The sequence below is a fragment of the Micromys minutus genome, assembly GCF_963924665.1.
Source record: "Micromys minutus genome assembly, chromosome: 11".
NCBI lineage: Eukaryota > Metazoa > Chordata > Mammalia > Rodentia > Muridae > Micromys > Micromys minutus.
Window position 1 is genome coordinate 51,556,227 of NC_137980.1, and position 27,266 is coordinate 51,583,492.

The window sequence follows — 27,266 nt, forward strand, 5'->3', positions numbered from 1 at the left end:
AACCTTGGGTATTGTCGCATCTTGTGTTTTGAGACAGGGTCTCTCCCTGGGTCTGGAGCATTCTGACTAGACTAGGCTGCTTAGCCTGTAAGTCCCAGGTATTCCCCTGTCCCCAATCTCTCCAACGCTGGGAATACGAGCACATGGCACCACACCTGGCTTTTTCACATGGGTTCTGGGAATCAAACTCAGGTCTTGGTGCCCGCAAGGCCAGGACTTTACCCATGCTCCAGGTGTTAGAGTTTAAGAAATTGTTAACTTCATTGAGTTTGTTAATGATTTTGTGGTTATATAAAATTAGACCTTTGTTAGTGTTACACATTAAAGTAGTTATATATAAAATGATATTATAGCTGAGTCTTTCTTTAAAATACATTAGCCATAGGGCTGGAGAGATGGCTCAGTGGTTAAGAGCACTTGCTCCTCTTGTAGAGGACCAGGGTTCATCTCCCAATACCCACATGGCTATTCAAAACCAACTGCAATTCCAGTTCCAGAAGATCTGACGCCTTCTTCTGGCCTCCAAGGACACTACTTGTGAGTTACTTACATGTAAGCAGAACATTCAGACACATAAAATAAAGATAAAAAAAATCCACCACCACCACCAAAAAAAAAAAAAAAAAAAAAAAAAACCCTCGCTCCCAAAGTGAAAGTAGAAGGGCTAGGTGGAGCAAGCGAAACGGCACTGGTGACGCAGAGGATGGTTATCTAGGGGTCTTCCTTAGCTTCCTTCCTTTAGAGAGTTTGAAAATGTTCCAGGATGAAAAAGAAAGCCAATACTCAGATCAAAGTTCCCAGGAGAGCCTGCTCCCTCCTGCTTTGAGTCTGTGTGGAAATCGGATGTCATACTATCCAGGTGCTCGATAAATCTTGCATCCCTTCCTCTTGATGAAACCCACCTTGGGAAGTGTTTACCGGCATGCTGCCAGGGGGCCGTGGCTGTGCCTCTAAGTGTTAACTAGTCTGTCCCTGCCTTTACAGAGCAAAGTCTTAGCTCAGTTTAGAGAAGATATTAGCTCTCTTGGGATTTCTGTCAGGACTGGAGGTTGGTCACCAACTCTGAGATGCTGCAATGGTGTCATCCACAGTCTCGAGGTTCTTCCTGCTCGCCACACACACCAGTCTCAGAACCGGAGGCTGAGCCCAGTTAGCTCTTTAAAGCAAGGAGTGGGCATGGCTGGAGACCCTGAGGTCTGGCAGAAAGGGAGGCAGAGGCAATTCTTCCTACACCTCCACAGGAAAATAACCCTTTGAAAATTCAGTTGTATTTAGCACAGCTCAAACGAAAACCTTTTCAGCTAATGGTGCCCGGGAATGAGAAGGTTTGTTTCCTGACGCCTTATCAGTCGACATAGTCATTTGCTGACATCACTCCAACAATAAGACTAAGATAGAGACTGGGTACACAAAGGGTCAGGAAAAGTTACCCAGGACTCAGGAGAGATGACGCCAAACCAGGGGAAATTGAGCTTCACAGGAAACAACGAAGATCAGATAGAAGAGGACAATGGAACTGTACAGTCTCATGGCTCCTGGGCTTCACCTTGGCCAATCCATCACTTGGGCCAGTTTTGGGCAGAGGCTGAGAGGAACAAACCCCTGACTCACACAGTGGTATATCCTCGGGAGGATCCCACCTACCTACCCCAGACATGGCCTCTGAGGGAAAGGATTACCCGTACCCATAGGCACCAAAACAGGAAGAGGTATTTTCTGTTTCCCAGTGGATGGCTAGGTGGTTAAGAGCACTTTCCTTTCCTTCCAGAGGCCCTGAGTTCAATTCCCAGAAACCACATGGTGGCTCACAACCATCTGTAATGGGATCCAATGTCCTCTTCTGGTGTGTCTGAAGACAACTACAGTGTACTCATATACATAAAATAAATAAATCTTTTTTTAAAAAGAACCTTAACATACCCATGAATTACTTCCTATCGGTTATAATGTAAATTTCTCCTGACTCCTGTTGCGTTTTCTTGGCACCCCTGCTGCAGCAGAATCTGCCTTATGACTGACTGGATTACTTATGTAGACACTAGACTCCCCCTGTCCAGCCTTAATCAAATTCTTAGGGATCCTTTGGTCTTTGTGGGACTTTGCACCATGTCACAGACGCATTGGAAGAGACCTCAGAGATACGTCATCTGTCCCTTTGTTTCCACTTCCTGCAGTCTGGGATTGCAGGTATACAGCATCACTGCTGGCTCATGCCGAGATCAAACCTGGGGCTTTCTGGGTGCTAGGCAAAGACGCTACCAATTGAGCTGAACTCAGGTTTGAGCTCCAGCCCTGCTACCTACCATTTATGCCATTTGAGCCCTGAGAGCTTCATCTTAAAAATGAACATGAGTTGGTACAATGGCTCAGAGGATAAAGACACTTGCTACCAAGCCTGATGACTTGAGTTCAAGCCCTAGAATATAGGTGGTGGGAGGAGAGAAAGAACCCACACACATTGTCCTCTGAACTCTCTATAGTACACACTTACTCCACAAATAAAAACTAACTAAATAAATGTAATAAATAGATTCCTGGGCTAGTGAGATAGCTCTAGGTAAAGGTGACTGCCACCAGGCATGGCCAATGAGTCTGATTCCTGAGACCTACACAATGGAAGGAGAAAATTGATCTTCCCGAGTTGTCTTCTGACCTCCTGTGTCATGTGCACACAGACACACACACAGACATACACAGACACACACATAGAGAGACACACACACTCACACACACAGACACACACACAGACACACACACACACGAATATAATAACAAATTTAAACGGGCATAATAACATGGTGTCCTTTCCCATGTCTAAGCAAGCATCTTGTGAGTTCATATGGATGACTTCTTTAATGAGGAGAGCTATCACTACCCAGTACTGACTGCAATTTTGTGAGTCTCCACACCACCACAGTGGTGCAGGTCAAGTTGTCTGAGGATCCTGGAATATTTATGCCGTGGCTTAGAGTAACTTTGGGGCTGGAGCCCATGCCTTTCGGATCTCAAACTCCACTTTAATGTCTTCTAACCTGTTTCTTCAGCCTCCGACACACCATCTTCTTATTCATGATGCTATCCTACCTCAGACCAATTAGAACAACTCCTAGGTTGGCTACTCTTTGTGGCTCTGGTTCTAATAGATCAAGTGTTGAATATTATCAGAGGCCAGAGTTCTCTTTCTTGGGTCCTTAGCTCTTAGACAAGAAGCTCTGGAAAGCAGGTCTCTAATCAGTGATGTTCTCCCAGTGCACCCTTTGTGTATCTTTCTCTGACAGCTGAATAGCCCAGCACACCCCCGTCATATCCTTACCATCATGGTTGGCATTTCCTAGAGTCCAGGGCTCATCTGAATCAAAGTGAGTGTCTCCTCCGATTCCTGGGCCAGGAAAGTAGGCATGGGCTAGGAATCCCCCTTCCCCATCAAATGGAGAGCTGTCACCATGGAAACCAGAAGCAAAGAAGATCATGATGTCTGCCTCCTTCCGGTCACTTTTGATCTCATGGTATGGCACCTCTTCAAAGGTCAGCGGGGTCACCTTCTGCCACACATCAAAAGCCTGACGAATAGCCTTCCGTGTGTCCAGCTCACCCACCTTTGGGGTATAATTGTGAATGCTGGTGAGAGAGAGAAGGGTCATTAGAAGGAAATACAGAATCAGAGATTGGTGGAGCTAAAAGGGTCACCAGAGAAGTATGGCCCAGTAGGACTCACGTTTTGTGTCCTAGGATTCTATCTACTGAGATGCTTCAGGGGCTGAAGGCTATGCTGACTGGGAAGTACACTGGGCCCCCTTGGTCAGGATACCTTTGTTTTCATTTGGGTTTTAATTCCTGACAAGGCTTGTATTGCATGTGTGATTCCATCCCATGTGCAGTAAAAAAAAAAAAAAAAAAAAAAAAAAAAAAAGGTAGATCAAATTCTCTAAGTTTAACTCTTCCTCTTCTAGCACATAAAATATATACATTTGTAAAGGTCACAAACATACTACAATAGTACAGAGGCATTTAAGTGGATAGAAGCTAACTGTTGTTGCTCTACCACAACTGGTGTAGGGCAGCACATGGCTTAATCCAGTGCCTGGCTTAGCTCTTTAAGGTAACTGTGTGTATGGCATATGGTTCTTTACAACAGAACATTACTGCTTATGAGTGCTCTGTCCTGTGAGTGCCCAGGGCATGGATCACCTTATGGGATGGACTGGCAGGAAGGTTTAGAGAGGTTGGGTAATAAAAGGTAAGGCTAGAATTGGGCTAGAAACTTCCTTCTCCTTCTCTTGATTTGTTCCTCGTCCTTGGGATACCCAAGGGTCTTCTAACCTAGATTCTTCTTATGGTTCCTTCTCTGTTTGATAGAAAAGAAAAGAAAGAAATCCTGTTCTGTACTGTTCTTGTCAGTAGGAAAGTTCCACTTTAACCTGTACCCAGGGAGTCTGGGCTGGAATCAGAGTTGTAAGAGGCACCAAGCAGAGCTTGTTGCAGCTTCTTGTAGCTTGGTCCTTGCCCAAGCCCTCTGTGAACACCGGTGTCTGGCCCTGCCGTGTTGGGTTTCATTATTCTTGTCTTGGTGACTGTGGGGTTTGGAGATAGACTCTGCTCTGCACTGGCTTTCTTAGGCAAGAGATGACATTCTTGTGACTCATGTCTTTATTCTTTACTCTCCCTAAGAAACAGCTAAAGGCTGGAGAGACGGCTCAGAGCTTAAGAGCACTGGCTGCTCTTCCAGAGGTCCTGAGTTCAATTCCCAGCAACCACGTGGTGGGTCACAACCATCTGTATTGAGATCTAGTGCCCTCTTCTGGACTGCAGGTGTTCATGCAGGAAGAAAGCTGTATACATAATAAATCTTAAAAAAAAAAAAAGAAAAAGAAAAAGAAAAAGAAAAAAGAAACAGCTGAGACTCTGCATCGAGCATCTTGGGTGAAGTCTGTCAGGCTGAAATTAGGAACCCAGCGGAGGCAGAGCAGTTTGCAAGCACTAACAGAGCAAGTCCAACATGGTCTCTACAGAGCGGAATCCAACTAAACAATTCATACCCCAAGTTCAGTAACTAAAAACTGTAGGTGGCTAGACAGAACATAACTAATAAGTCCCAAAGAACCAGGTCAGCCAGGACACCTGAGGGTGGAGTCACCTGTGGAGGTCACAGGCTCTAAGCTTGTCCACATGCCTGGCCTTTATCCTGATTCTCACACTTCCTGAGACATAACTACCATTCCAACCTCAGAAACTTGGGCAGGGGGTGGGGTAACACCGAGGAGGAGGAGGGGCCACAGCACCTGTAGGTGATATGTTTCTGTCTCCACTTCTGTCCAGTTAGGGCATAGCGTTTATTTCTCCTCCTCCTGCTCAAGTGTGGGTGATCAGGGACGCCACATCGAGGTTTCTTCATCCACCTGGGCAGAGAAAAGGCACACACACACACACACACACACACTGTGGTTACTGAGCACTCTAGGAGGCACTGCCCTGTCCCCAGCCCCATAATGAACAGCAGTACACATTCTCAGGTTAGATTTCGGGACCCTGACTCTGCATACTCCCAGCAGAAATCTGATAAACTGATAAATTCATTCACCCCCAAGGAGAAACACCTGAGTTCAAGAAATACCTAAGAGACTGGAGTCAGCAGACAGTTGTGAGTTCTAGTTCTACCAAGCAAGGAGCTCAGGCAACAGGTCAAATCAACGTGAACCTCAGTTTTCTTGTCGGCATTATAACTGCAATAAAATCCTAACCCCCAGCTCAATTTATACTTTTCCATGTGGCCTAGCCCCTGGACATGTGTCCAGCAGCCTGTCAGTCCTTTCCGTAGACAGCCGGCCACAGTGGTACCTTTGCTGGTCTTCCAATGTGGTAGCTGACCATCCTTACTCTAGGGTCTCTGTGTTTGCTGTCTGCTTTGCTTCTGACTCTCTGTCTTTATGTGATTTGTTCCTTTACGTCATTAAGGTCCCTGCCCCTCAGACAGAGCTCCCCTGAAGGACTGGTCCAGCAACCTGACCCTAACACTGCTGAACTTGCTTAATGTTTTCTTATAATGATTATTGCTCCTCGAAATATGAGCATCTGCTGTCTTGTTTGCTCTCTGCTTTTATTTTTTTCCTTGCCAGATTTTGAGCTGAAAGAGGGTAGGAGCATTGCCTTGATCTCCAGGGCTGACACGGTACGTCACAGGGGATGGGGGGGCAATAATGATTTCTTAACCGACAACAGACTGAATAAATGAATGACCCACAGCTCTTCAACATTACAACGGACAAGCATGGAAGGCAGTAGCTTTCACTCCAGGTATTTAAGAAGTAGCTAAATACCCAGGTACAGACCTATAAAGCCAGGACTTGGCAGGCTGAGGCAGGAGGATCTAGCCTAGTCTATACAACGAGACCCTGACTCAAAAGAAAAGTAAGCTCTGAACAGACGTAGCATACAGAATATAATTTTCTGTAGCAATTTATTATACTATATTGTGGTGTGTGTGGGTGTCCCGCCCCCCAGACAGGTTTCTCTGTATAGCTTTGGCTATCCTGAAACTCATTTTAGACCAGACTGTCCTTGAACTCACAGAGATTTGCCTGTCTCTGGAGTGCTGGAAGTAAGGCGTATACCACCATTGCCCAACTTATATTGTGATTTTATGTGTTAATCTATTGCTTCTGATGATGGCAGATTTTTTGAGAACAGAGATGGGTTTATGTTTGTCCCGGGGCCCCAAAGCCAGTCTAGTGCAGGGAACTCAGGAAGTCTTGATAAACAACTTCATTATCAGGTCAAGGTCGAGGCACACCAGTGAAGCCTGGGACATCACTGGGGACTTAAGAAGAGCCCAGGTAGGAGACTTAAAAGCTACAACTGACTAGGGCCAGGCCACCCTGCATTTTGTTTCTGCACTGGCCTAACAACCGACCCACTGAACTTGGCACTGATGGAAAGGAAAATGTCTGACCTCATTCACAGCTGTTAAAAGCAGTTGCCATTGGCAACGCAGAAAAGAAGACAGGCCGTTTTAACTGCCTAAGAAAAACCCCTAAGGGGAGCAAACCAGGTCTGACTCATCTTGGCATGTCTTGCTCACACAGTGACCCTCACTCACAGCTGTAATGTGGCATGACAGCATCCGTGTAACATCCGTGTAAACATCGGCAGTTCCCACATATTCCTGTTCTCCTGAAATTCTTTGAGGTTGGGATCTTGTTAGGTATAGTTCAGGCTGGCTTCAAACTCATGATCCTTCTGCCTCCATCCCCTATGTGTTAGGACTGAAAGCAGTCACAACTACACCTGGGTTGCCCTTAGAATTTTGATTGTATTTATTTATTTATTTGTTTGTTTGTTTGTTTATTATTGTATGTTCATAATGTGTTTGGGGGCGCTGTACGCAATGCCATACGTGGAGACCAGAGGATGATGCAAGGGGTCTGTCCTCTTCTACCTTAACGTGGGTTCTGGGGGATTGAACTCCGGTTGTCAGGCCTGTACAGATAAATCGGGTCATTTGGAAAGCAGAAGGCAGGGAGGCGGGGCATGACTTTCACTGACATGGTGGTGACTATCGGTGTAGTTTAGTAAAGAAAAACTGAGGTCTCTCCCCCCCTCCCCCCGTTAGAGGAGCTCTGCTGCTGGGGGAACGAGTGAAGGATAAATGTGTGACCTTTCCTAAGGCAAACACTCACAACTAGTACTTGAAATTGTGAATCAGGGCTGGAGCGGTGGCTCAGCGGTTAAGAGCACTGACTGCTCTTCCAGAGTCCTGAGTTCAAATCCCAGCAACCACATGGTGGCTCACAACCATCTGTAATGAGATCTGATGCCCTCTTCTGGTGGGTCTGAAGACAGCTGCAGTGTAGTCATAAAATAAATAAACAAATCTTAAAAAAAAAAAAAAAAGAAAAAAAAAAAAAGAAAGAAATCGTGAATCAAACTTTCAGTAACACGCTGGAGAGAGAAGCAGGGGCGTCTCTGTTACCGCAAGTGGGAGTCTAGCAGAACCTTATGGCAGGAGAAGGACCCCATGAAAGACATTGAGTACCCAAGGTCACGGAACTGAGGTGGAACCCTCTGAATTCTACCCATCCCATTCCGGTCTTGGACCAAGTATGATCAGCCTTTTCCTTTCTGAGTGTCCCGGACACTGGTCCCAAGTGGGCAGAGATGCAGGCAGGTGGTGCTACCTCTTTCCTCAGCTCCTTTTTCCCTTTGTCTCCCCCCCCCCACCCCCCCGCTGTGGTTTGAACCCTGTCCAGCAGGCCTGGGGCTTTCTGGAACAGAGAAAAATCCAAGGCCAGGTGGTGCCGCAGCAGAGACAGCCGTGCTCCTGGCCCAGGATGCACTGCCACGAAGCCTGCACAAATTCTTCAAAATAACATCAGCCTAGGGAGAAGGCTAAGATCTATAAGCCACTCACCCGTGAGACCAAGGACCAAGGGGTTCCGCTCATAGCCTCCGAGGAGCCTTCATGAACACCATCTTAGAATTCCATAATATCTCTCAGAAAAGGAAGGACCAGGGAACGTTTGGGTAGGATTACGGATCATCAAGTTTTAAGAGTTTTGCAGCTTGGAATAACAGATTCAAGGGTTTGGTGGTCAAACAAACGGGCCAAGCCCACCGGAGATGACGGAGTCACTTGTCTGCGGGGAAACGGATGCTACAGGCACTGTTGTGCGCTTTCCCATCCTGCCAGCTCTCCTGTGTCCTCAACCAGCCCTGCCATCTGCTTCCGCCCTCTCGTGAGCTCCCGTCTCCCCCTTTGGAAACCCACTTCTGCTTTTTCTACGCCTTCCTGGCCTGAGCGTCTCTTCTGAAGCAGTTTAAATGATTTTCACGAATATTTTTTCCTCTTAGTTTTTAATTTTTCACTCGTTTATGTTTATTATTATATAATAATACAAATGCTCCATTATTGTGTATGTGTGCACACACGAGATCAGAGAACAATTTTTAGGAGCTGGTTTCTTCCTTTCTCTGTGGGACCTAAGGGTTGAACTGAGGTTATTACGTTGTGTGGCAAGGACTTTTACCTGCTAGGCAGCCCATGGGTATTTAAAAAAAAAAAGTAGAAGAAGAAGGAGGAGGAGGAGGAAGAGGAAGAAGAGGAAGAGGAAGAGGAAGAGGAAGAGGAAGAAGAGGAAGAGGAAGAAGAGGAAGAGGAAGAGGAAGAAGAGAAGCCAGGCATAGTGGTGCCAGATACTTTAATCCCAGTACTTGGGGGGCAGAGACAGGAGGATCTCTGTGAGTTCCAGGACAGCCTGGGCTATGTAGAGATCCTGTCAGAAACAAAGCAAAACAAAACCAAAATGTAATCAACTACTCTTATCTTTAATTTTTATTTACTTAGATTTTAAATATTTGTTTTATATTTACAGGTATGTAGGTGCCCGAGTATATGTTTGCCCAGTAAGTGCAGGAGACCTCAGAAGTCAGAGGTATTGGATCCTGGTGGAACTGGAGTCATAGAAGGCTGTGAACCGCCATGTGGGTGCTGGGAATTGAATCTGGGTAAAAGTAACTGTTCTTAACCACGCTCGTGGTAGAACATCAGGGAAAGACTCTGAAGTTGATTTTCTCTTTCCACCATTACGTGGATTCTGGGGATGTGAGGAGCACCTTTACCCATGTCATGCCCAGCTTTCTCCCATGATAAACACATAAAAAAGTCTTCCTTTTCTGGCTACCACCCATCTTTTCCTCTTTCATTTGTTCTCAGACTTCTCAAAGGTCTTGGCATATGGGCTCATGTCTCCTCCCCTCATTGTCCCTGACTTTGCTTTTACCGTCCCCAGGAGCGTTTAAAGCAAGCTCCTAAACCCAGCAATGCCTTTCAGACACCTGTCTGACTACTCAGCAGCTAACCCTGCTGGCCACGCCCCCTCCACGGCTGTGATGTCACTTCCCCTAGGGGTTCCCTCCCTCATCTTTCTGGCCCCTCCTTATAGGCTGACTTTGTGACCCTCTTCCCTCTCCCTTCGGAGCGCTATCCCCGAGTGAGGCGAACTATTCTCTCGTGGCTGCTTTATGCTGCTTTCTCAGCATCTCCCTAGGGGTCGAGTATTTCCGAGCCCTAGGATGGCGTGACCAGATGACTGTGTTTTTCACAAACCAGCTGAGCGGGAGACCAGGACCAAGCACAGTGCCTGGTAACTGCAGGCACTCAGCAGGTGTTCGGTAAATGGGAAAAGTGGGACAAGAACTTCCAGCCTGGGGTCGCCCCACACTTAGGTGTGCACACCCGTCTTAGGGCGGCGCCCCAGAGGGCGACTTACAGAGCCGATTGGAACCAGATGAGACTAGACAGACCCTCAGCAACTCACACCCTCATTGCACTGACAAGGAAACTGAGGCCCAGCAGAGTTAAGCGACTTTTCTCTGGTCACACAGCTTAAAGTAAAATGGGGCTGGGGTTGGGGTGGGGACAGGTAGATGACCCAGAGGCAGGACAGTGAAAGGTATTCTCTCCCTAGAAGGCAGTGCAGGAGTTTAGGAGGTAGGATGGGCGTAGTACAACCGTGACAAATGTGAACAGAGTCCAGAAAGTTGAAAGGCATAGTGCCCTATGTGAATCTTACTCGATTGTTGTCTGATCCAACACACCGGTGACTGGGATCCCGTAGAACTGCTGCATAGTAGAGACCGCTGACTGGAGGGCCTTCCCCGAATGCAGTGCAGTTGCCCGTGACTCATAGGGAAGCAGATAGCCGTATGATTTTAACCAGCTCTGAAAGACGTGGAAGAAAACAGTGCTAAGCTGGAGAAGTCAGAGACTTGCCCTTAAAACCAGGGGTTGCTTTACCCAGAGGACTTAGGGACCCACATTCTGATTTCTTCCTCCTTCATTCCAACCCGCAGATATGGTCAAGTGAACATCCAGAAAATCTAGCTCTGATTGGCTCGCTCTCCCGCTGTCAGCCTAACACACGATGCCTAAAGTCAATCTGATGGGGCATCACACTGCACCATATCTTATATATATATACATATATATATATATTCTATATATATATAAGACTATATATATATAGTCTTCATTGCTAACTAACCCCCCCACAAAGCAATCCCTTATAAACAATTATAAATAAGCAAAGGAACATATTCCTTATATATAGATAAATAGTAAATGCATAGAAAGACCTATTATGTAAGAGAATTTCTTGCCTTTCAGAAATACACATTGAAGGCTTACATAAGAATGTGTGGTATCTGCAACTGGTGCTTAATGGGTTCTGAAACAAACGCAGAGATATATTTTGAGAGAGAGAAAGATAACTAGATGGAGTAAATGCAGTAAAATGCTAACCATTGGAGATGCAGGTGAAGGGCTGTTAGGTCTTTAACCTATCAACTTCTATCAACTTCCTGAAGGTCTGAGTTGATTTTGCCAGTGAGTGTGTGTGTGCACACGAGTGTGCATTCGAGTATGTGTGCATGGGTGTTTTCATGTGCATGTACCCGCATATGTGCACTAGGGGTTGAACCCAGGGCTTCTTGTATGCTAAGAACACTATACTACTTACCTACAGCCTCAGCCCCCTCCAAAATTAAACAACAATCAAAACTAACCTAGCTGAGTATCTTTTTGGATTGAGTGCCATGGAGAACTTCTTTTGTGCTTTTTCTGTTTTCCAAGGTATTCCCCCCCCAAAGGATCATTTTCTACAAAAAAAAAAAAAGGGGGGGGGAGCTGAGGATGTAAACCAGTAGTTGAGCTCTTGACTAGTGAGCACAAATCCCTGAGTTCAATCTCAAACACTACAAAGAAAAGGAGATGTGTGTGTGTCTGTGTGTCTGTGTGTCTGTCTATAAAAAGGACAAGAGACTAAAAGAAGTTTGGGTGAAGGTCGAAGCAGCAGAGAGACCAAAGACCAGCAAGGTACAAGAGCTGACGGAAACCCCAGGTGAGGGAAAGGAAACCAGAAGAAACAAGAGCACGTGTGAATCCCACATCACCTCGGAAAATGAGCAACACATCCACATTCTTAGTGAGTCAGGAACAGCCCCAAATGCCAGGCTTGCTGCCGGGAAGCCTGTTCTCTGCCCATCTCAGGGGACGTCCCGAGTGCTGGTGAGTGCGGGCGGGGAAGACCCCTTGGGAAATAGGACTGCCCCATTCTCACGTGCACCATTTTCATGTGTACCAGGCTGGCTTGAGGATTGCTGCTCAGTCAAGGATGACTTTGAACTTTGGGATCCTCCTGTCTCCAAGGCATGCTAGGATTATAGGCGTCAGCTACCATGCCCAGTTTTTTTGGGTTCTAGAGATCAAACCGAAAGCTTCATGCATGCTACGCAAGCACTCAACCATCGGAGCTACATCCTTAGCCCGAGAGCTTTTGGGTTTTGTTTCTATACCAACAACTCTGCTGTGAATGTCCTTATTGTAAGCCAGATGAAACTACTTCTAGAAGGCAACTGCCAGAAGCTATAAGTAAGCTAATCTTAACTTTCACCAAAAGTGACTATCACATCTTCACGGCCTTGTGATAAAACCGATCAAAAGCCAAATTGCCAGGATCACAGTTTTGGAATATCCGAAAAAGAGCGACAGTCTACTCCGTTTGTCTCAGGTGTCTAAAACATGTTTTCCCTTCCGAGCGACGCTGCAGAGTCAACACTCAGTCTCCCAACGCCGGTTCTCTTTTACGTCTCTGCACACACATTTCTCTTTGCCGAGCATTCTTAGTTTGGCAAAGGCTTTTCATATTTTAATGTTCAATCCATAAATTACTACCCCTGGACAACTTCCCAGGCTAAGTGATTTTCCTCTCTCCTCGGTACTCTCGAAACCCCCTATTATAGATCTTATAATATTGGGCTCCAATCATCAGACTCCACTATGCATCAGATTCTAAGCTCCTTGTTGCTAGGCTCCTCCCATCTCTATATACCCACTGCCTGGGTCAGAATGGACGCGCTTTCGTGGTTCGCCATGTCACTCAACGAACATTATTAACCCTTTACCACACGCTAGGCTCTGTGCAAGGCTCTGGGGTTACAATCATGAATAAGGAGCTCACAAACTGACAGGTTAACCTGTGATGAAAACTTAGTGCTACAGGCAGGTTTAGAGTGGGTTCTACGGGAGGAAAGGGGGTGTCTTGTTCATGGGGGTGTAGGGAGGAGGGGAAAAGGGAGGTCATGGAAGATATCCAGGTGGAAATGAGATTTGAGCTGTCCAGTAGGGATGGGTGGTATATTCTGAGAAATGTGTAAAAAGCGACTAGAACTTTGGGTGAAGGGAGGTGATGAGGTTGGGAGGAGGGAGGGGAAGGGAGAGGGGAGGCAGTGAGTGGTCTAGTCTCAAAGTGCTCATGGTACAAAGAATCTCCTGGGACTTGACTTTTGGCCCAGGACCGGCCACAGGACTGGAATACTGACAGTGGAAACAGCTGCAACAGATGAGCCTCTCGCCCGCTCACCTGCTCGGAAGTTTCCCAGGTTAAGTCCAGGTTAAGCATTACGGGATTAAGACAAGTCCCTGGTCTGTGTCTCTCTGCTGAGGAGCGTGGCTCAGGGACTTGCAAACTCTTGCATCCCCTGCTCACTACAGGACACCACTCACTACCTCCTCACACTTTTGTGAAGAAGTTTCTGATAACATCAAGACACACCAACACCCACTCTGCATTCATACTTTCAGGCTTGTCCCGATAGCTCCAAACCTCATTCCCTTGATTCATGGTAGCAGACTCCTCCTCCTCCAAAGTCTACCTCACATATCCCCCACGGTCTTTAGATTTTCCTCAGAAACCCTTGGTAGAGCTGGGAAGCCCTCTTTATTCCTGAATCCATTTGCGCATACTGCTAAGTGTCAATGCTACAATGCCCACACCCATTCACGGACCGGATCAGTTTTCTCTAACTACACCAAATTCCTGGAGAACAGAGGCTGTCATTTTTTAAACCTATTACAGTATTTAGCACAGTTTCTGATTCAGTAGTCACCAAGTTCATGAATGAGAGAATGACTGAGCAGTTGGCCTGGGAGGCACTGTCTGAGCACCAAGGGAAGGATATCATCTTAACAAGGGATGTACAAGAAGATACACAGGGTAAATCTTGGTATCTAGTAAAAGCAGAAAAAAATGTTTTCTGAAATTTATCAATTGTGCCTTGGCTTTCCTTTGATGAGACTAGGGGACCCATTATCTTATGGAGAGAAAAAACAAAGATAAAGCCCACTAAAAGAAGCAAGCCTCCTTCAGTTTTAAATGGAATGGCTTACCTTCCACCTTTTTTACACCTCGGCCCATTAATCAATCACCAGCCACGTCAGACGTCTAACCTTGACAGCAGTTAACTAACTCTAAGATGTCTGACACTTTCTAAGTGCCAAAAGAGGTGTAAAACCCAGAGGAAAGTGAGAAGAATTGCAGGTACAGCCGACCGACTGAAATAGCTGGGCTGAACCAAAGATGTGGAGATGGTAGACAGAGCAGCTTGATTGGTCTGCTGGCCACAGGGCCGGATTTCACTCCCCGAGGAACCAGAGTTGAGTAATGAACAGCAGGGAGAGAAGATCAGGGGATAAGGAAAGGGAAATGTGGTCCTAAGAGAGAAGAGAGGCAGACAGCAGAGGCGGTAGTGAGATTAGATGCGGCGATGGGGGTGGGAAGACAAGATAACCGGAGGAACACACTGGGAAAACCAAGCCGGCCTGGGGAGAAGTGAGAAGCTGGATCAGTTACAACAGATGGTCCCCGGGCCATTTGAGAGCATCGCATCTATTCAGATGGTCCAGACGAAGGAAAGAGTTGGAGGATGGTCAGGCGTCTGGTTAGGAGTGAAGTGCTACTGGCATCATCAGAAAGATTGGTGGTAGGGTCTATCAAGAAGGACCATGAAGAAGAGAGACTCAGAGACTGTAATCAAACCAAGTGCAAATCCTGGATGTAGTGATGCTTCTAATCCCAGTACTGGGGAGGCAGACTCAGGCAGGGCTCCAGGGCTCTGTGACCAAACAGCCCAGCCTAACTGGCAAACTCCAGGCTAGTGAGAAATGCTGTCTCAAAACACAAGGTATCTACTCCTGAGGAATGATACCCTAAGTTGGCCTCTGACCTCTGCGTGCATATATACACATATGCATACATACTCACACATGAGTATGTATGCACATACATGTGCACCTACACACACATAAACAACAGCAACAACACAGGCACACAGTCTGGGCAATCAAATCCATAGCCTAGGTGCCCATGTGAGCATCGGGGACAAAGCACAGGCTTCAGTAGGACAAGAGTTTCAAGTTTCATCCCAGAATAAACCCTGGTATCTAGTAAAGGTAGAAAAAAATCTTTCTGAAGTTTATCAATTGTGATTAGTTTTTCCCTGCTCGATGAGGTAATGGGGTCCATCGTCTTAGCTAAAGAAAGAAAGATAAAGTGGAACTCCTCAAAGGAGAGCAAGTAAACCAGGGACCCTCCTGCAAGGACACATAAGGGACATTCAGGCTGAAGGAGGAAGGGCTCATGGTAAAGGTGACTTCGTGAAGGAAGGAGAGCTGTTTGTTGGTACAGAGGGCAGATGAGAGATTGCGGGACACAGATCTTGACTCTAGAAGAGAACGTTTTGGCAGTCAGAGATGACCTAATTACAACGATGATCATAGATGTCATCATCAGAGTGCCTACTATGCTCTTGGCACTGTGCCCAGCACTCAGTAGGCTGCAATCCACAGGGAGGAATGGTGATTCCCAATTGCAGGTGAGAAAACCGAGATTTAGGCAGATGAAATGGTTACCCAGAGTTACAAAGCTTAGTGACAGGATTTAGGCTTTCCTCGTGGTCAGGCAGCTTTCCCCTTCCTGGGACTCCTGAGTACTCAGTGTGCTAACCATTGTGCTGTGTCTCCCGCACTCTTAGTCTTCTGTCAACCGGACACAAGACAGAGCCAGCTGAGAAGAGGGAACTCCAGTTAGGGAAGTACCTGCATCAGGACCAGCGTCATTAGCCTGTAGGGAAGTCTGCAGTTTCTTGGTTACTGGCTGATGTGGGAGGGCTAGCACATTGGAGGTGCTGCCACCCTTGAGTAAGTAATAAGTGGGATAAGAAAGAGGGCTGAGCAATTGGGGGGGTCCAGTCAGCACTATTTCCCATGGCCTCTGTTTGAGTTTCTAACTCCAGGTTCCCTTCTTAATGGATAATGATCAGTGTGTAACCTCTCCTCCTCAAGTTGCTTTTGGTCAGTGTTTATCACAGCAACAGACACCCACCAAAGACAGATTCTACGACTATGGTGCCTCGACTTGTTCAGTTCTTCAGACCAGAGGCCTCATATGACCCATGATTCCTTGCTCTTCCTTACTCCTCACACCCAGTTTTACCAAGAAATATTGAAGCTGCCCCTCAAACACCAAACCCATTTTTCTCTTTCTTTTATTTTTTATATGAGTACACTGTCACTGTCCTCAGACACACCAAAAGAGGGTGTCAGTTCCCATTAAGTAATTGTGAGCCACCATGTGGTTTCTGGGATTTCAACTCAGGACCTCTGGAAGATCAGTCAGTGCTCTAACCACTGACCAATCTCTCCAGCCCAAATCTCCTTGTTTCTGTCCATCCATTCATTCAATATTTGTTTTTAATCTTTTAACATTTAAAAATTTACTTCAGGTGTATGTCCGTGTGTGCCTGAGTATGTATGAATGTGCACCATGTATATTCGGGAGCCCACAGGGACCAGGAGTGTTGCACCCCGCTGAACTGGAGTTATAGGTGAGCCTCCATGTGGATCCTGGAAACTGAACCTGGGTCCTCTGCAAGATCTGCCGAGCCATCTGTCCAGCCCCACTGATGTTTATTGAACATCTCACTAAGAGCAAGAGACCCTAGCTCCTCTCTATGTGTCATCTAGTGGGAGAATCAATAGTAGTAAGTGTGGTGGGGAGTCATGCAGGCCATAGAGACAGGGAATTCTGGGACAGCTACCTAATGGAACGTGGTCAGGGACGGTCCCAGACATTTGAACAAGAGACCTTAGAGTAGTGGGCCATATAAATTCAGGTAAATTCAGGACCCATGCAGGCTCGGGGTTGGCCCAGTGGTAGAGCATGTCCCTAGCATTCGAGAGATTCTAGATCTTAGGAAGCCTCCTCCAGAGAGTCACACTAATTCTCTTCACAGCAGTGGACTTCATAGGGTCCCATCTGAAGAGGATTCTTTTGGAACCTACATACCTCCATATACTGAATATTGCTTAACTTGCCTTTGGGCAAGTGACTTAATTTCTTCCTGCATTGTGTTCCTAATCTGGTAACAAAGCATGATAAAAGAATTGTTAAGGGACCTCAGTGACATGAAGAGTCAGGGAAGAATGGCCAATGTCCAAAGCCTGTGAATGTCATGTAGCAAAAGAGACTGTCCTGATGGGGGTTAAGGATCTCCCAACAGAGCCATAGCTAGATTATTTTAATTAGCTAAATTCTTGGCAATTTCTTGTAGCAACAGTAGAAAACTAATACATGAACATAAAGCCTTTAATTCTGATACATAGTGTCACCATGTCCTTGTGCCTACACTCTGCAATTCAGTGACTACCCCCACGGCCACTGCTGCTGTCCCAATCTCTCTGGTGACCTCTCCAGGATCAGCTTGGTCAGTGAGCCTGTTCCCTTGAATTCCTATCTCATTAAAAAGCTTTCTCCTCCAGCCTTGTAATGGAAGACTCTTGCTGCCCCCCCCTTCTCCTGTGTTAGAACTACTTTAAAAAAAAAACCCTACTGGATACATAACCAGTCAAGGGTCCAGGAAATGCACTTAAAAGATCCTGTAATTTCACATGCATGTTTTGCAGTAGAGAAAATGAAATGCAAGGAGGAGAAATCACTTATTTAAAATTGCAGAGCTAGTTAGCAAGGGAGTCAGAAATGGGGCCCAGGGTCCTGGCTTCCAGAAGGGTTCCTTTTGTCCTGCTACACCCCACTCTAGTTCTACATTGCTTCCAAGAGCTGTTTCTCTCTCTTTCTTACTTCTTCTCCTCCTACCCCTCTCCCTCCTCCTCTTTCAGCTCTAGCTAGTCTAAAAAGGGCCCTCAGGATTGCCCACAACACCCAGCTGAGCTTCTTGACAAACACCTTAATGGTACAGCGTTGCCTGTTGGCTGCTGTTGGCTCTTGAGTGGGTGGTAAGCACACTAGCAGGAATTCCCAGGAGCTCTACACAATGTCCTTGGCCCACACCCAAGAGGCCACCACAAGCCAGACAATCACCAGGCTTGAGGACGTGGCCCATTTGGGGTTTTGGGCCAGCATTGGGATGTCCATTTTCTAATTCTGGGAAGGCCTCTGATTAAGGCCAGGAGAGTGGCCATACTCCCATTCGCTCTAAGGGGGAGGAGGCCTGGTCTTCCTTACTCTTCCCAGTGCCCTCCTGGTTCCCTCTGCTTACTGATGACTTAAGGAATAAGGAGAGAGGAGACAAAGGCCAGTGGTAAAGGCTGTTTGTTTCTTTAATGGGAAAATGGATGAGCTAGATAACCTTTACCTAGTTTGTAAGTTTTCATTGAGTTTGGGGGTTTGAGTACAGAGTCCATCTCTGGTTCCTCCTCGCTAGTTGCAAAGTCTAAGCCTCAATCTCAACAAGCTTCAAGCCCTGTCTTGTCACCCTTCCCAACCCCCCCACCTAGCTCTACTGAGTTGCCATCTTGCCCGAACACACCCTGTAGACCACGGCTCGTTTTCACGATAGAAACCACATTCATTTGCACTCTGGACTTGTCCTGATGAACTATTAGATGTCTTTCATCCCACCCCATGGGTCCCAGGTTTAGTAGACATCCTTGGTTCTCCCAGTGGTACCATCACATCTCTGACTGAGAGTCTGTCTCATGCCTGTTGTTCCCATTGAACGACTGCTGTGACCCTCCGACCTGGTGTGTGGGAGAGATGTGCAAGTATTAAACACTACAGTTGTGATACGTGAAAGACCAGGACAAGGTGCTGGGTGTGAGTATCAGAGACATCGGCTCTGACATCAGGCACAACTATATAACATCTCAGATGAGACCTTTGAATGAACGGATGAGGCCAGGCAATTCATTCAGGAAAAAAGATGATGCCATTCAATTTCTTAGGGGGAAGGTGTCTGTAGACTAGAGAAGCAGAGAGTGGGCCAAGGTGGTTGGAGTCTAACAACCAATGAAGAAACAGGAGTCTGAGAGTGGGAAGGTCTCATGGGCCACACATGGCTAACTGGTGGCTGCTGGGCCCACCACAGTGTTCTTTCTACTTTTGTGCATGCTTGAAAGTTTTCCATAAGAAAAAATTGGTAGTAGTTGGGGCTGGAGAGACAGCTCGGTGGTTAAGAGCACTACTCTTTCAGAGGTCCCGAGTTCAATTCCCAGCATGCACAAGCAGCTCGCTGCCTTCTGTAGCTCCAGCCCCAAGGACAACAGTTCCCTCATCTGGATTTTGAGGACACTGCCTACCTGTGGTACCCAGACATGCATGCATCGAAACACCCACACATAAAAAATAAACATGAACAAGTCCTCTTAAAAATGAGTAGCAGTTTAGTAATAATGGGTTAGTCTTTGTCCTAAAAGCCGTTTAAGCAAGAGGAGGTGAGAACAAGACGGTCTAATTGGGGTGCATTAAAGTCTGTTACTACCAGAGTTTCTAAGCCTCCAGAAAGACATAAAAATAATAAACCAACAACAGGAAACCAGCATCCAGCTCCGCAGTGGCATGTTTGCTGTCTCTATAGCTACCACACTGTAAGCCCACGGGTAAACGGTCAACAGGGACAACAGGCGTGCACAGCCGTGCTCACAGGCAACATGAGGCAGGTTATAATTGCCGCTGTATTGGTTTTACTTTTTAACTCTTATTTAAATTTTTATTTATTCATTCTTATTATTTCTCCCATCTTTGTGTCTCTCTGTGTGTTTGTGTTTGTGTGTGTACGCATGTGCTTATGTGTGAGCATACATACCATGGAACCAGTGTGGAGGGCACAGGACAACTCTGTGGCATTCTCTCTTTTGACCTTCATGTAAATTATGAGGATCAAACTCATGCCACCAACTCTGCATCATCAGACAGCACAGGCCTTTACCCACTGAGCCATCCTGACAGCCTTTTGTGTACATGTGTGCACGTATGTGGTGTGTGTGTGATTGTGTGAGTGTGTATGTGAGTGTGTGCATGTGTGAGTGTGTGCAAGTATGTGATATGTGTGTGAGTGTATGTGAGTGTGTGTTTGAGTGTATGTATGTGAGTGTGTGTGTGAGTGTGTACATATATGTGGTGTGTGGTGTGTGTGTGTGTGTGTGTGAGAGAGAGAGAGAGAGAGAGAGAGAGAGAGAGAGAGAGATGACCTAGAATTTCTTGTTCTTCCTGCCTCCACCTCCCAAATTCTGGGATTACAGGTGTGTACCACCACAGTTTTATGCAGTGCTGTGGATAAAACCTCGGACTCCCTGCACACTGCATGAGCACTCTGCCAACTGTGACACTTAGGGAATGTGACTTGGCTTTATACACAAATTTCATATAATTTTTTTTTTTAAAAGAAAGGGTCTCATTATGTAACCCTGGCTGACCTGGATCTTGCTATTCAGAGACCCACCTGCTTCTGCCTACCAAGTGGTGGGGTTCAAAGGTGTGTGGGTGGGGTTCAAAGGTGTGTGCCACTGTACACAGCTAGAGTCAGATACATTTATTTTTAAAACATCTTTCTGACTCCTTCATAAAGGATTGGAGGCAGGCAAGTGATTGCTCAGGCAGGATGGTTCTAAAGTTAAATGTGAAACGGAAGAAGGGGGCTGGAGAGACAGCTCAGCAGTTAAGAGCACTGACTGCTCTTCCATAGGTCCTGAGTTGAATTCCCAACAACCACATGGTGGCTCACAACCTTCTGTAATGGAATCTGATGCCCTCTTCTGGTGTGTCTGAAGACAGCTACAGTGTACTCATATATAATAAATAAATCTTAAAAAAAACAATAACAACAACAAAAAGAAACGGGAGGAAGTGAGGATAGTAAACAAATGCTCAGCTCCGGGGCTTGGTTTCTGTCATACGGCAAATGGGGAGTGAGAAGAGTGAAGGTTCACTCCTGCCTTGGAGACACCTAATGTCTGTGGTGCAGGATCGAGTTTAAAAACAATGGGCTGGAGAGGTGGCTCAGGGGTTAAGAGCACTGACTGCTCTTCCCAAGGTCCTGAGTTCAAGTCCCAGCAACCACATGGTAGCTCACAGCCATCTGTAATGAGATCTGATGCTCTTTTCTTGTGTATCTGAAGACAGATACAGTGTACTCATACGTGAAATAAATAAATCCTTAAAAAATATTAATTGCCAGTAAAAGTTTTATAACAAGGGCTGTTTCTCTCTGCTTTGTTAGAGCTACATGCGTGACCTTTTGTAAAATGTTATTTATGTAGTTATGGGTACACAGATATCCAAACCATATACATAATGCTTAGTACACACATGGCTTTGCTGTTGCCATACATACTACTGAAGCACAGATCAAAGTTGATTTTCAAAACAAATGTGTGCTGTAAAACTTATCAGAACTTGAGTGACTTGGATTCTGAAGTCCAGAGAGCCCAAATGATTGGTTCTCAAGGCTCTGTGCAGTGTAGCTCAGGGTACAGTGCAAATGTGCACCAAGTACAAGGGTCCTGGGCTAGAGCTCTAACACTGCAAAATAAACACGTGAGAAAAGCAGATCCTTCGGTGAGGGCGGGGGCGGGGCCAGAGTTCACACCTGTATCCATACACCATTCCCCCACCGCTGGCACTCGGGCCTGAGTCCCGTTATGTGAGCTTAAAATACTCAGAGAAGTTCGGGGGCACATGCAACCAGGTCCCTCAGGCTCCTCACAATGCTCTGAGCAGGCTACTTCTCTGCTCAGATACCTTCTCTGAGGTCCCTTAGACTCTGGACCACAGCCAACCTTACAGTCTGCTCACAGCTTCCCTTTCCAGCCCCTTCTTCTCCTATGCTCTTACTGGAAACAATCAAGTAACTCGACGCCTCTGATAGATCCAGTTATCCAGTGTTTCCTAAACACACCACGGACTCAGGAGGAGCCATGGTTCCCAGTTCTCCCTGCCTGGATTGCAACTCCATTCTCTACCAGTTTCCTTTATCTGAGGTTCATCTCAGTGCCAGGCCTGGGCTGGTGGTCCTGGGTTCTATAAGCCATGTAAAGTAGGCCGTTAAAAACACCAACCCACGGCCTCTGAATCAGCTCCCGCCTCCAGGTTCCAGTTCTGTTTGAGTCCCTGTCTTGACTTTGTCCAATGATGGGTTGTGATCTTGAAGTGTAGGCCAAATAAATCCTTTCCTCCCCATTTTGCTTTTTGGTTATGGTGTTTCGTTGCAGCAATAGAACCTCCAACTAAGCAACATGTATTCCTTAAGAGAACTCCTGTATAGCTGGACACAGACACAAAGGTTAGGTGACAGACACTGAGGGAATGGCGATTTCGGCCTGTTTCTCCATTTAGGAGTTCACAGGATTTCATATCATCTGCAAGGCTAAGCAATTCCCAACACAAGTCTTTTGATACAATTAGGGCTTATGTCCAGTAGTATACTTTACTCATTCCTTTAAACTATCACCCTTCAAGGTCTGACATGGGACATTCATGAAAGTGGAAAATGGTGGATCTAATAATGCAGAGCCAAAGCAGTTTTGGGCAGAGAGGAATGCGCTGGACACAGGAACAGAGATCCAGCGTTGCCTTAGTGTTTTTAGCTGTGAGTGGGTCCCGGGAGGAGCTGATGAAGAAGCACCTCTGAGCCCCTGTTTACTCATCCATAAAGGGGGCACAACTTCCTTGGCTCCTTCACGAGGCAGATGCCAGGACCCTCCCCACCCCCCCACACACACATGACAGCTCCTGGAAAGTTCAAAGCTCCCTACACAACCAGAGGCTGTTAGGAAAATCCACAGTAACACAAGAAGGCATCAGGACAGGTTTTGCTCATGTAGCTGGGAGAACGTCTAATGGGCTCCCCCTCCCCCCACGAGAGTAGGATGCACTGGAGGCTACGAGGCTACTGAAAGCATTACGGACGTCTTAATAGGTCGGTCTCAGTCTCAGACCAGAGAATGTTCTCCATCTGCTCAGAGCACATCCCTCAAAACCAGACTCACAGGCAGGATTCTGTTACTCATTTGGCCTGAGCTCACTGGCTTAGCTTTGTCTACTTTGATTTTCCTCAAAATCAAATTAGACCTAGGAAGGGCAAAAACTTAGATGGGGATTCTCCCTAGCTAGTACTAAGAGAGAAGGGTGCTTTAAATACACCAAAGGCAAGAAACCAACCAGAGACTTGATAGCACCCCTCCCCCACCCCATACACAAAATACAAAAGAAGAGCTCAGGAAAACAAAAGCAAAAACCAGACCTGGAAAAAAAAATATCGGGGGTGGGCTTGGTAATGAAAGGCAAAAGATAGGAAATCAAAAGCCAAAGATAGTAGAGAAAAACACGTTCAATTTAGGAGTCAGGAGGCCAGGGACAAGTTCTGGTTTGAATGGTTGGCAATCAAGGTTTATGCCCTTGGACACCTCATTTAAGGCAATTGAAGAAGTAACTGTGAAGAGCTGCTGTGTGTTTACTTGGCGATTGCTATGGTGATAGTGCCTCTCAATCCCTCTTCCCTGCCTGTCACTGCTGTTTGGATGACATCCAGTGATAGAGCTCAAAGGCGAACTGTGAAGCTACTGCTTACAGTGGGAGGAGTGAGCCCAGGGTCTAGGAAAGGGAGCCTAGGCAATGCACCCCTCTAGGAAGTTCTTTATTTGTGTGTGTGTGTGTGGGGGGGTGTTACCTGTGTGTGTGTGCCTGTGAGTGTGTGTGTGTGCCTGTGAGTGTGTGTGTCTGTGTGGCACCTGTGTTTGTATGGTACCTGTGTGTGTGTGTGTGCATAGTGTGTGGGGGGGGAGAGTGGGAGGGGGAGTGAAGAGGGAGGGAGAGAGAGGGAGAGGGAGGAGAGAGGGAGAGATCTGAGGTTTAACACTTAGGATAGACTGGCTGTCCATCAAGCCCGGGGGAAACAGTTTTTTCCCCACCCTGCACAGGGGTGGCAATTGCTGCCAAGGTTTTAGAAGGACCTTGAAACCTATAAGCCTGTCTCAGATGAGCACAACCTTTGGACATAAAGAACAGATGTTCATGGATGAGTATTCATGATTGGGAATTATGTTAGATCTTGGTGGGGAAAAAACTTGCCCAAGATCCACAACATTTTCCTTCCTAAACAATGTGTGTTTTCAAAGATTAAATGACACAGTTTCCGAGAGGAATAAATGATGCTGGGAGAAGGGAGGGCGTATCCTAGAGAGGAAAGTGCGATCCAGAACTGTAAGGAGAGGTTTCTGATGAACAGGAGGAGGTACAACAGTGAACAGCACAGGGCCATGCTCAGGGAACCCTGGCAGCCTGTCTTAGGATAGATGAGAGGCAAGTTTGTCTGGAGTCGAGATGCATTATCTATGAACAGTGGGAGATAGGGCCTGCTAATGGGGTGGTAGGGAGGGGTTGGACTCCAGGGACCTCAAGCCAGAAAGAGGAGCCAGCAACATTATCTGTGGGCCGAAAAGCAATGATAAAGTTCCAGTCATTTCACCCACTAGTGTTCAGTAAGGGATAATTAGATGTAAATTATCTCAACCATTTCTAAGAGTTTTCAATGGCATATTAGATATTTTAAGTGGACTGGGATGTCCATGCTTCCATCAAGACCTGAGAATGCACTTAGGGATAGGAAGGACCAGATGGGGACAGCCAGTTGTCACTTCTCTGAATGGAAAGGATAAGGAGCTCAAGGGGCCCCAAGAGACCATGCCGAGACATGGCTGACTTAATTTTTTATAAGTGATCCAGAAAAGTAGAGCAAAGAGAAAATTTCCAGGCTGCATCTCATGTTAAACCCTTTCAGGTAAGGGAATGCTATGCTGGGATGGGGGAAGGACTGGGGAGAAGGGGATGAAAAGACGTCAGTGGGGCATCAACGTAGAGAAGTGTAAGTCGATGCAGTCAGACACACAAGGTGTTGTGTTCCAGGCTGTCGGGTTTGACCTGTGAAAGGGACCAGGGTGCTCTGTGGATTGTGTCCCAAAGCCTGTGACTAAATGTGCTTTGGTCAGGATATCTAAGGAAGGGCCGAGAAGTAACAGGACAGGACCTGAAAAGAAGTCATCCTTTTTTTTTTTTTCTACAAAAGAACTGCACATCTGGAGACAGCGGTCAGGTTGAAAATGAACTCCTCCAGAAGTCCACAGAACAACAAAAATAACCCAGGATGAATGCGACTGTTCCGAAAGGTGGCCCTCCATGATGGGAAAACTTCAGCTGGAAACTGAGAAGGGTTTGAGAGGTAGACTAATGGGGTCCTGAAGGGCTTGTAAGGAAAAGTGCTGGATAAACACAATCTTCTCTTCAAACCCTGACATATCTAAGCAAACGGTATTCTCTTAATGTGCAAAATCCCACAGGCACAGAAAGGTCTCCAAAGTGAACTCATTCAGCTTCATCTTCAGAGATAGTGAGAGATCAAAGTCATAAAGCCATCAGGGCCAAGGTCAGGTGAGAGTCCACACATCCTAAACCCCAGGGCAGACTCTTCTGCCTCACCCTGCACACAATCAGGAAGTCTGGGAGAATCCTATTTTTGCTACAGTGGAAAGCCATGAACCACATCACTCTGACAGAGCTAAAAACCACAAACTAGAGAAAGTTTTCATTGAAAGTCAGCTAACGATAATGAACCCTTAAGAGGCAGACTATCAGCTGGGCAAAGGATGCTTTCGCATGTCCTAAATTTTCCTTAAACATCATCTTTGGAGAGGCTGAGGAAATCTCGAACCTCCCTCCTAGAAGAACATGCATTTTTCATCTATAAACACAAATTGGCAGAAAATTTTATAGAATTTATGATCTCTTGAGTCCCTTGCTCAGTTAAAAACTGCTGCTCTGGCAGATTTTTCTAAACAGCCTGTCTACTTAACAAACACACTTCTTCTCTCAGGATAATTCAGGCAATCACCAATTTTCCCCAGCAACATTAACACCGGTTCAACATAATTTTTTAGAATCCCAGGCTTCTAAGCTGGGAGACAGCAAAGAAACTAGTACAACTGTCCCCGACCCCATGCGACATAATGTCCTGGCTTAAACACAAAAGGACTAGAGTCAACTCGCTAGCTCTGTGACCTTGAGCAAATTACTTAAGCTCTCAGGGTCTCTATCTTCATCTGTAAAATGGGGACAGGTGCTCCAGCAAGCTCACAGGATACATGCTGGGGTTAAATGAGCTAATTCCTATCAAACATAGCGCCAAGTCTGGCCCACAGTGCACGACTGTTATTATGCATGTATCCATGCAGGCATTATGCATGCAATCCATCCAATCCCCTCCTGGAGCTCCGACTTGCACATGCCAGTGATGAGCAGCTCACCGCCTCCTGGGCTGGCTGAACACCTCCAATTGTTACAAACTTCCTGCATTGGGTTGAAATGTGCCTTCTTGCAACCCCCCCCCACCCCCACCGTCGGTTGGCCTCAGCTCTGCCCGGTGGGGCCACGCCGATCTAGTCTATCCCGACGGCCCTTCAGCTACCAAGACAGCGATCCGGTCCTTCCTCGCCCTCCTCCCTCCCCCTTCTCCAGCACCAACATCCTCGGCTTCTCCTCCAGCCCACAACACACTGGCTGCGCTTACTATTTACTCCGAGGCGTACGGTTTCCCTCACACACAGCCTTGCAGGCCACACGCCCCGCCGTCCCCGCGGCCACCCCGACCCTCCGCTCCGCCTCCGCCCGCCGCCCCTGTCCGCGGTGCTGAACGGAGCCCGGCCCGCGGGCCCCACCCGGCCCTCGCGCTGACCCGGCGCAGGGCCCCGCCACCCCCCAGAAACGAGGCCCGGTCGGTGCCGCCCCCTGCTCGGCCCCGGTTTCGGCCCAGCGCGTCTGCCCACCTGCCCGGCGAAGGGCGCGTCCGCCCCGGCCGGCTTCCCGGCCCCCGCCGCCGCCGCGAGGCAGCAGAGCGCGGGCAGCAGCGGCAGCAGCCGCCCCGGGGCCCGCCAGCCGCTCCAGCGCGCGGCCTGGCCCGGCGCAGCGCGGCCGCCCCGGCTCCTCGGCATCCCGGCGGCGGGGGCCCGGCCGCCCGGCTGCGATGGCGGCGGCGGCGGCGGCTCCGGCCGGGTCCTCCCGCTGCAGCCGCTGCGGAGCCGCCGAGTCACGGCGCCGCGGACGCGCGCCTGGCCCGCCTGCCTCCGCCGCCGCCGCCTCGGCCGCCGCGCGCCC

The 27,266-nt window shown here is 47.3% G+C and overlaps 1 protein-coding gene across 1 annotated transcript in view; it reads right to left on the reverse strand.

Annotated features, from left to right (window-relative positions):
• Positions 1–27,103, reverse strand: part of MMP24 (matrix metallopeptidase 24) — a gene marked incomplete at both ends in the record, with an annotated part of 39,413 nt that extends 12,310 nt beyond the window's left edge. Inside the window, 4 exons of the mRNA XM_080925341.1 lie at positions 3,314–3,618; positions 5,280–5,396; positions 10,566–10,714; positions 26,939–27,103. Coding sequence (XP_080781467.1) covers positions 3,314–3,618; positions 5,280–5,396; positions 10,566–10,714; positions 26,939–27,103 — 736 coding nt within the window. The remainder of the gene's footprint in view (positions 1–3,313; positions 3,619–5,279; positions 5,397–10,565; positions 10,715–26,938) is intronic.
• Between the last annotated feature and the right edge of the window lie 163 nt (positions 27,104–27,266).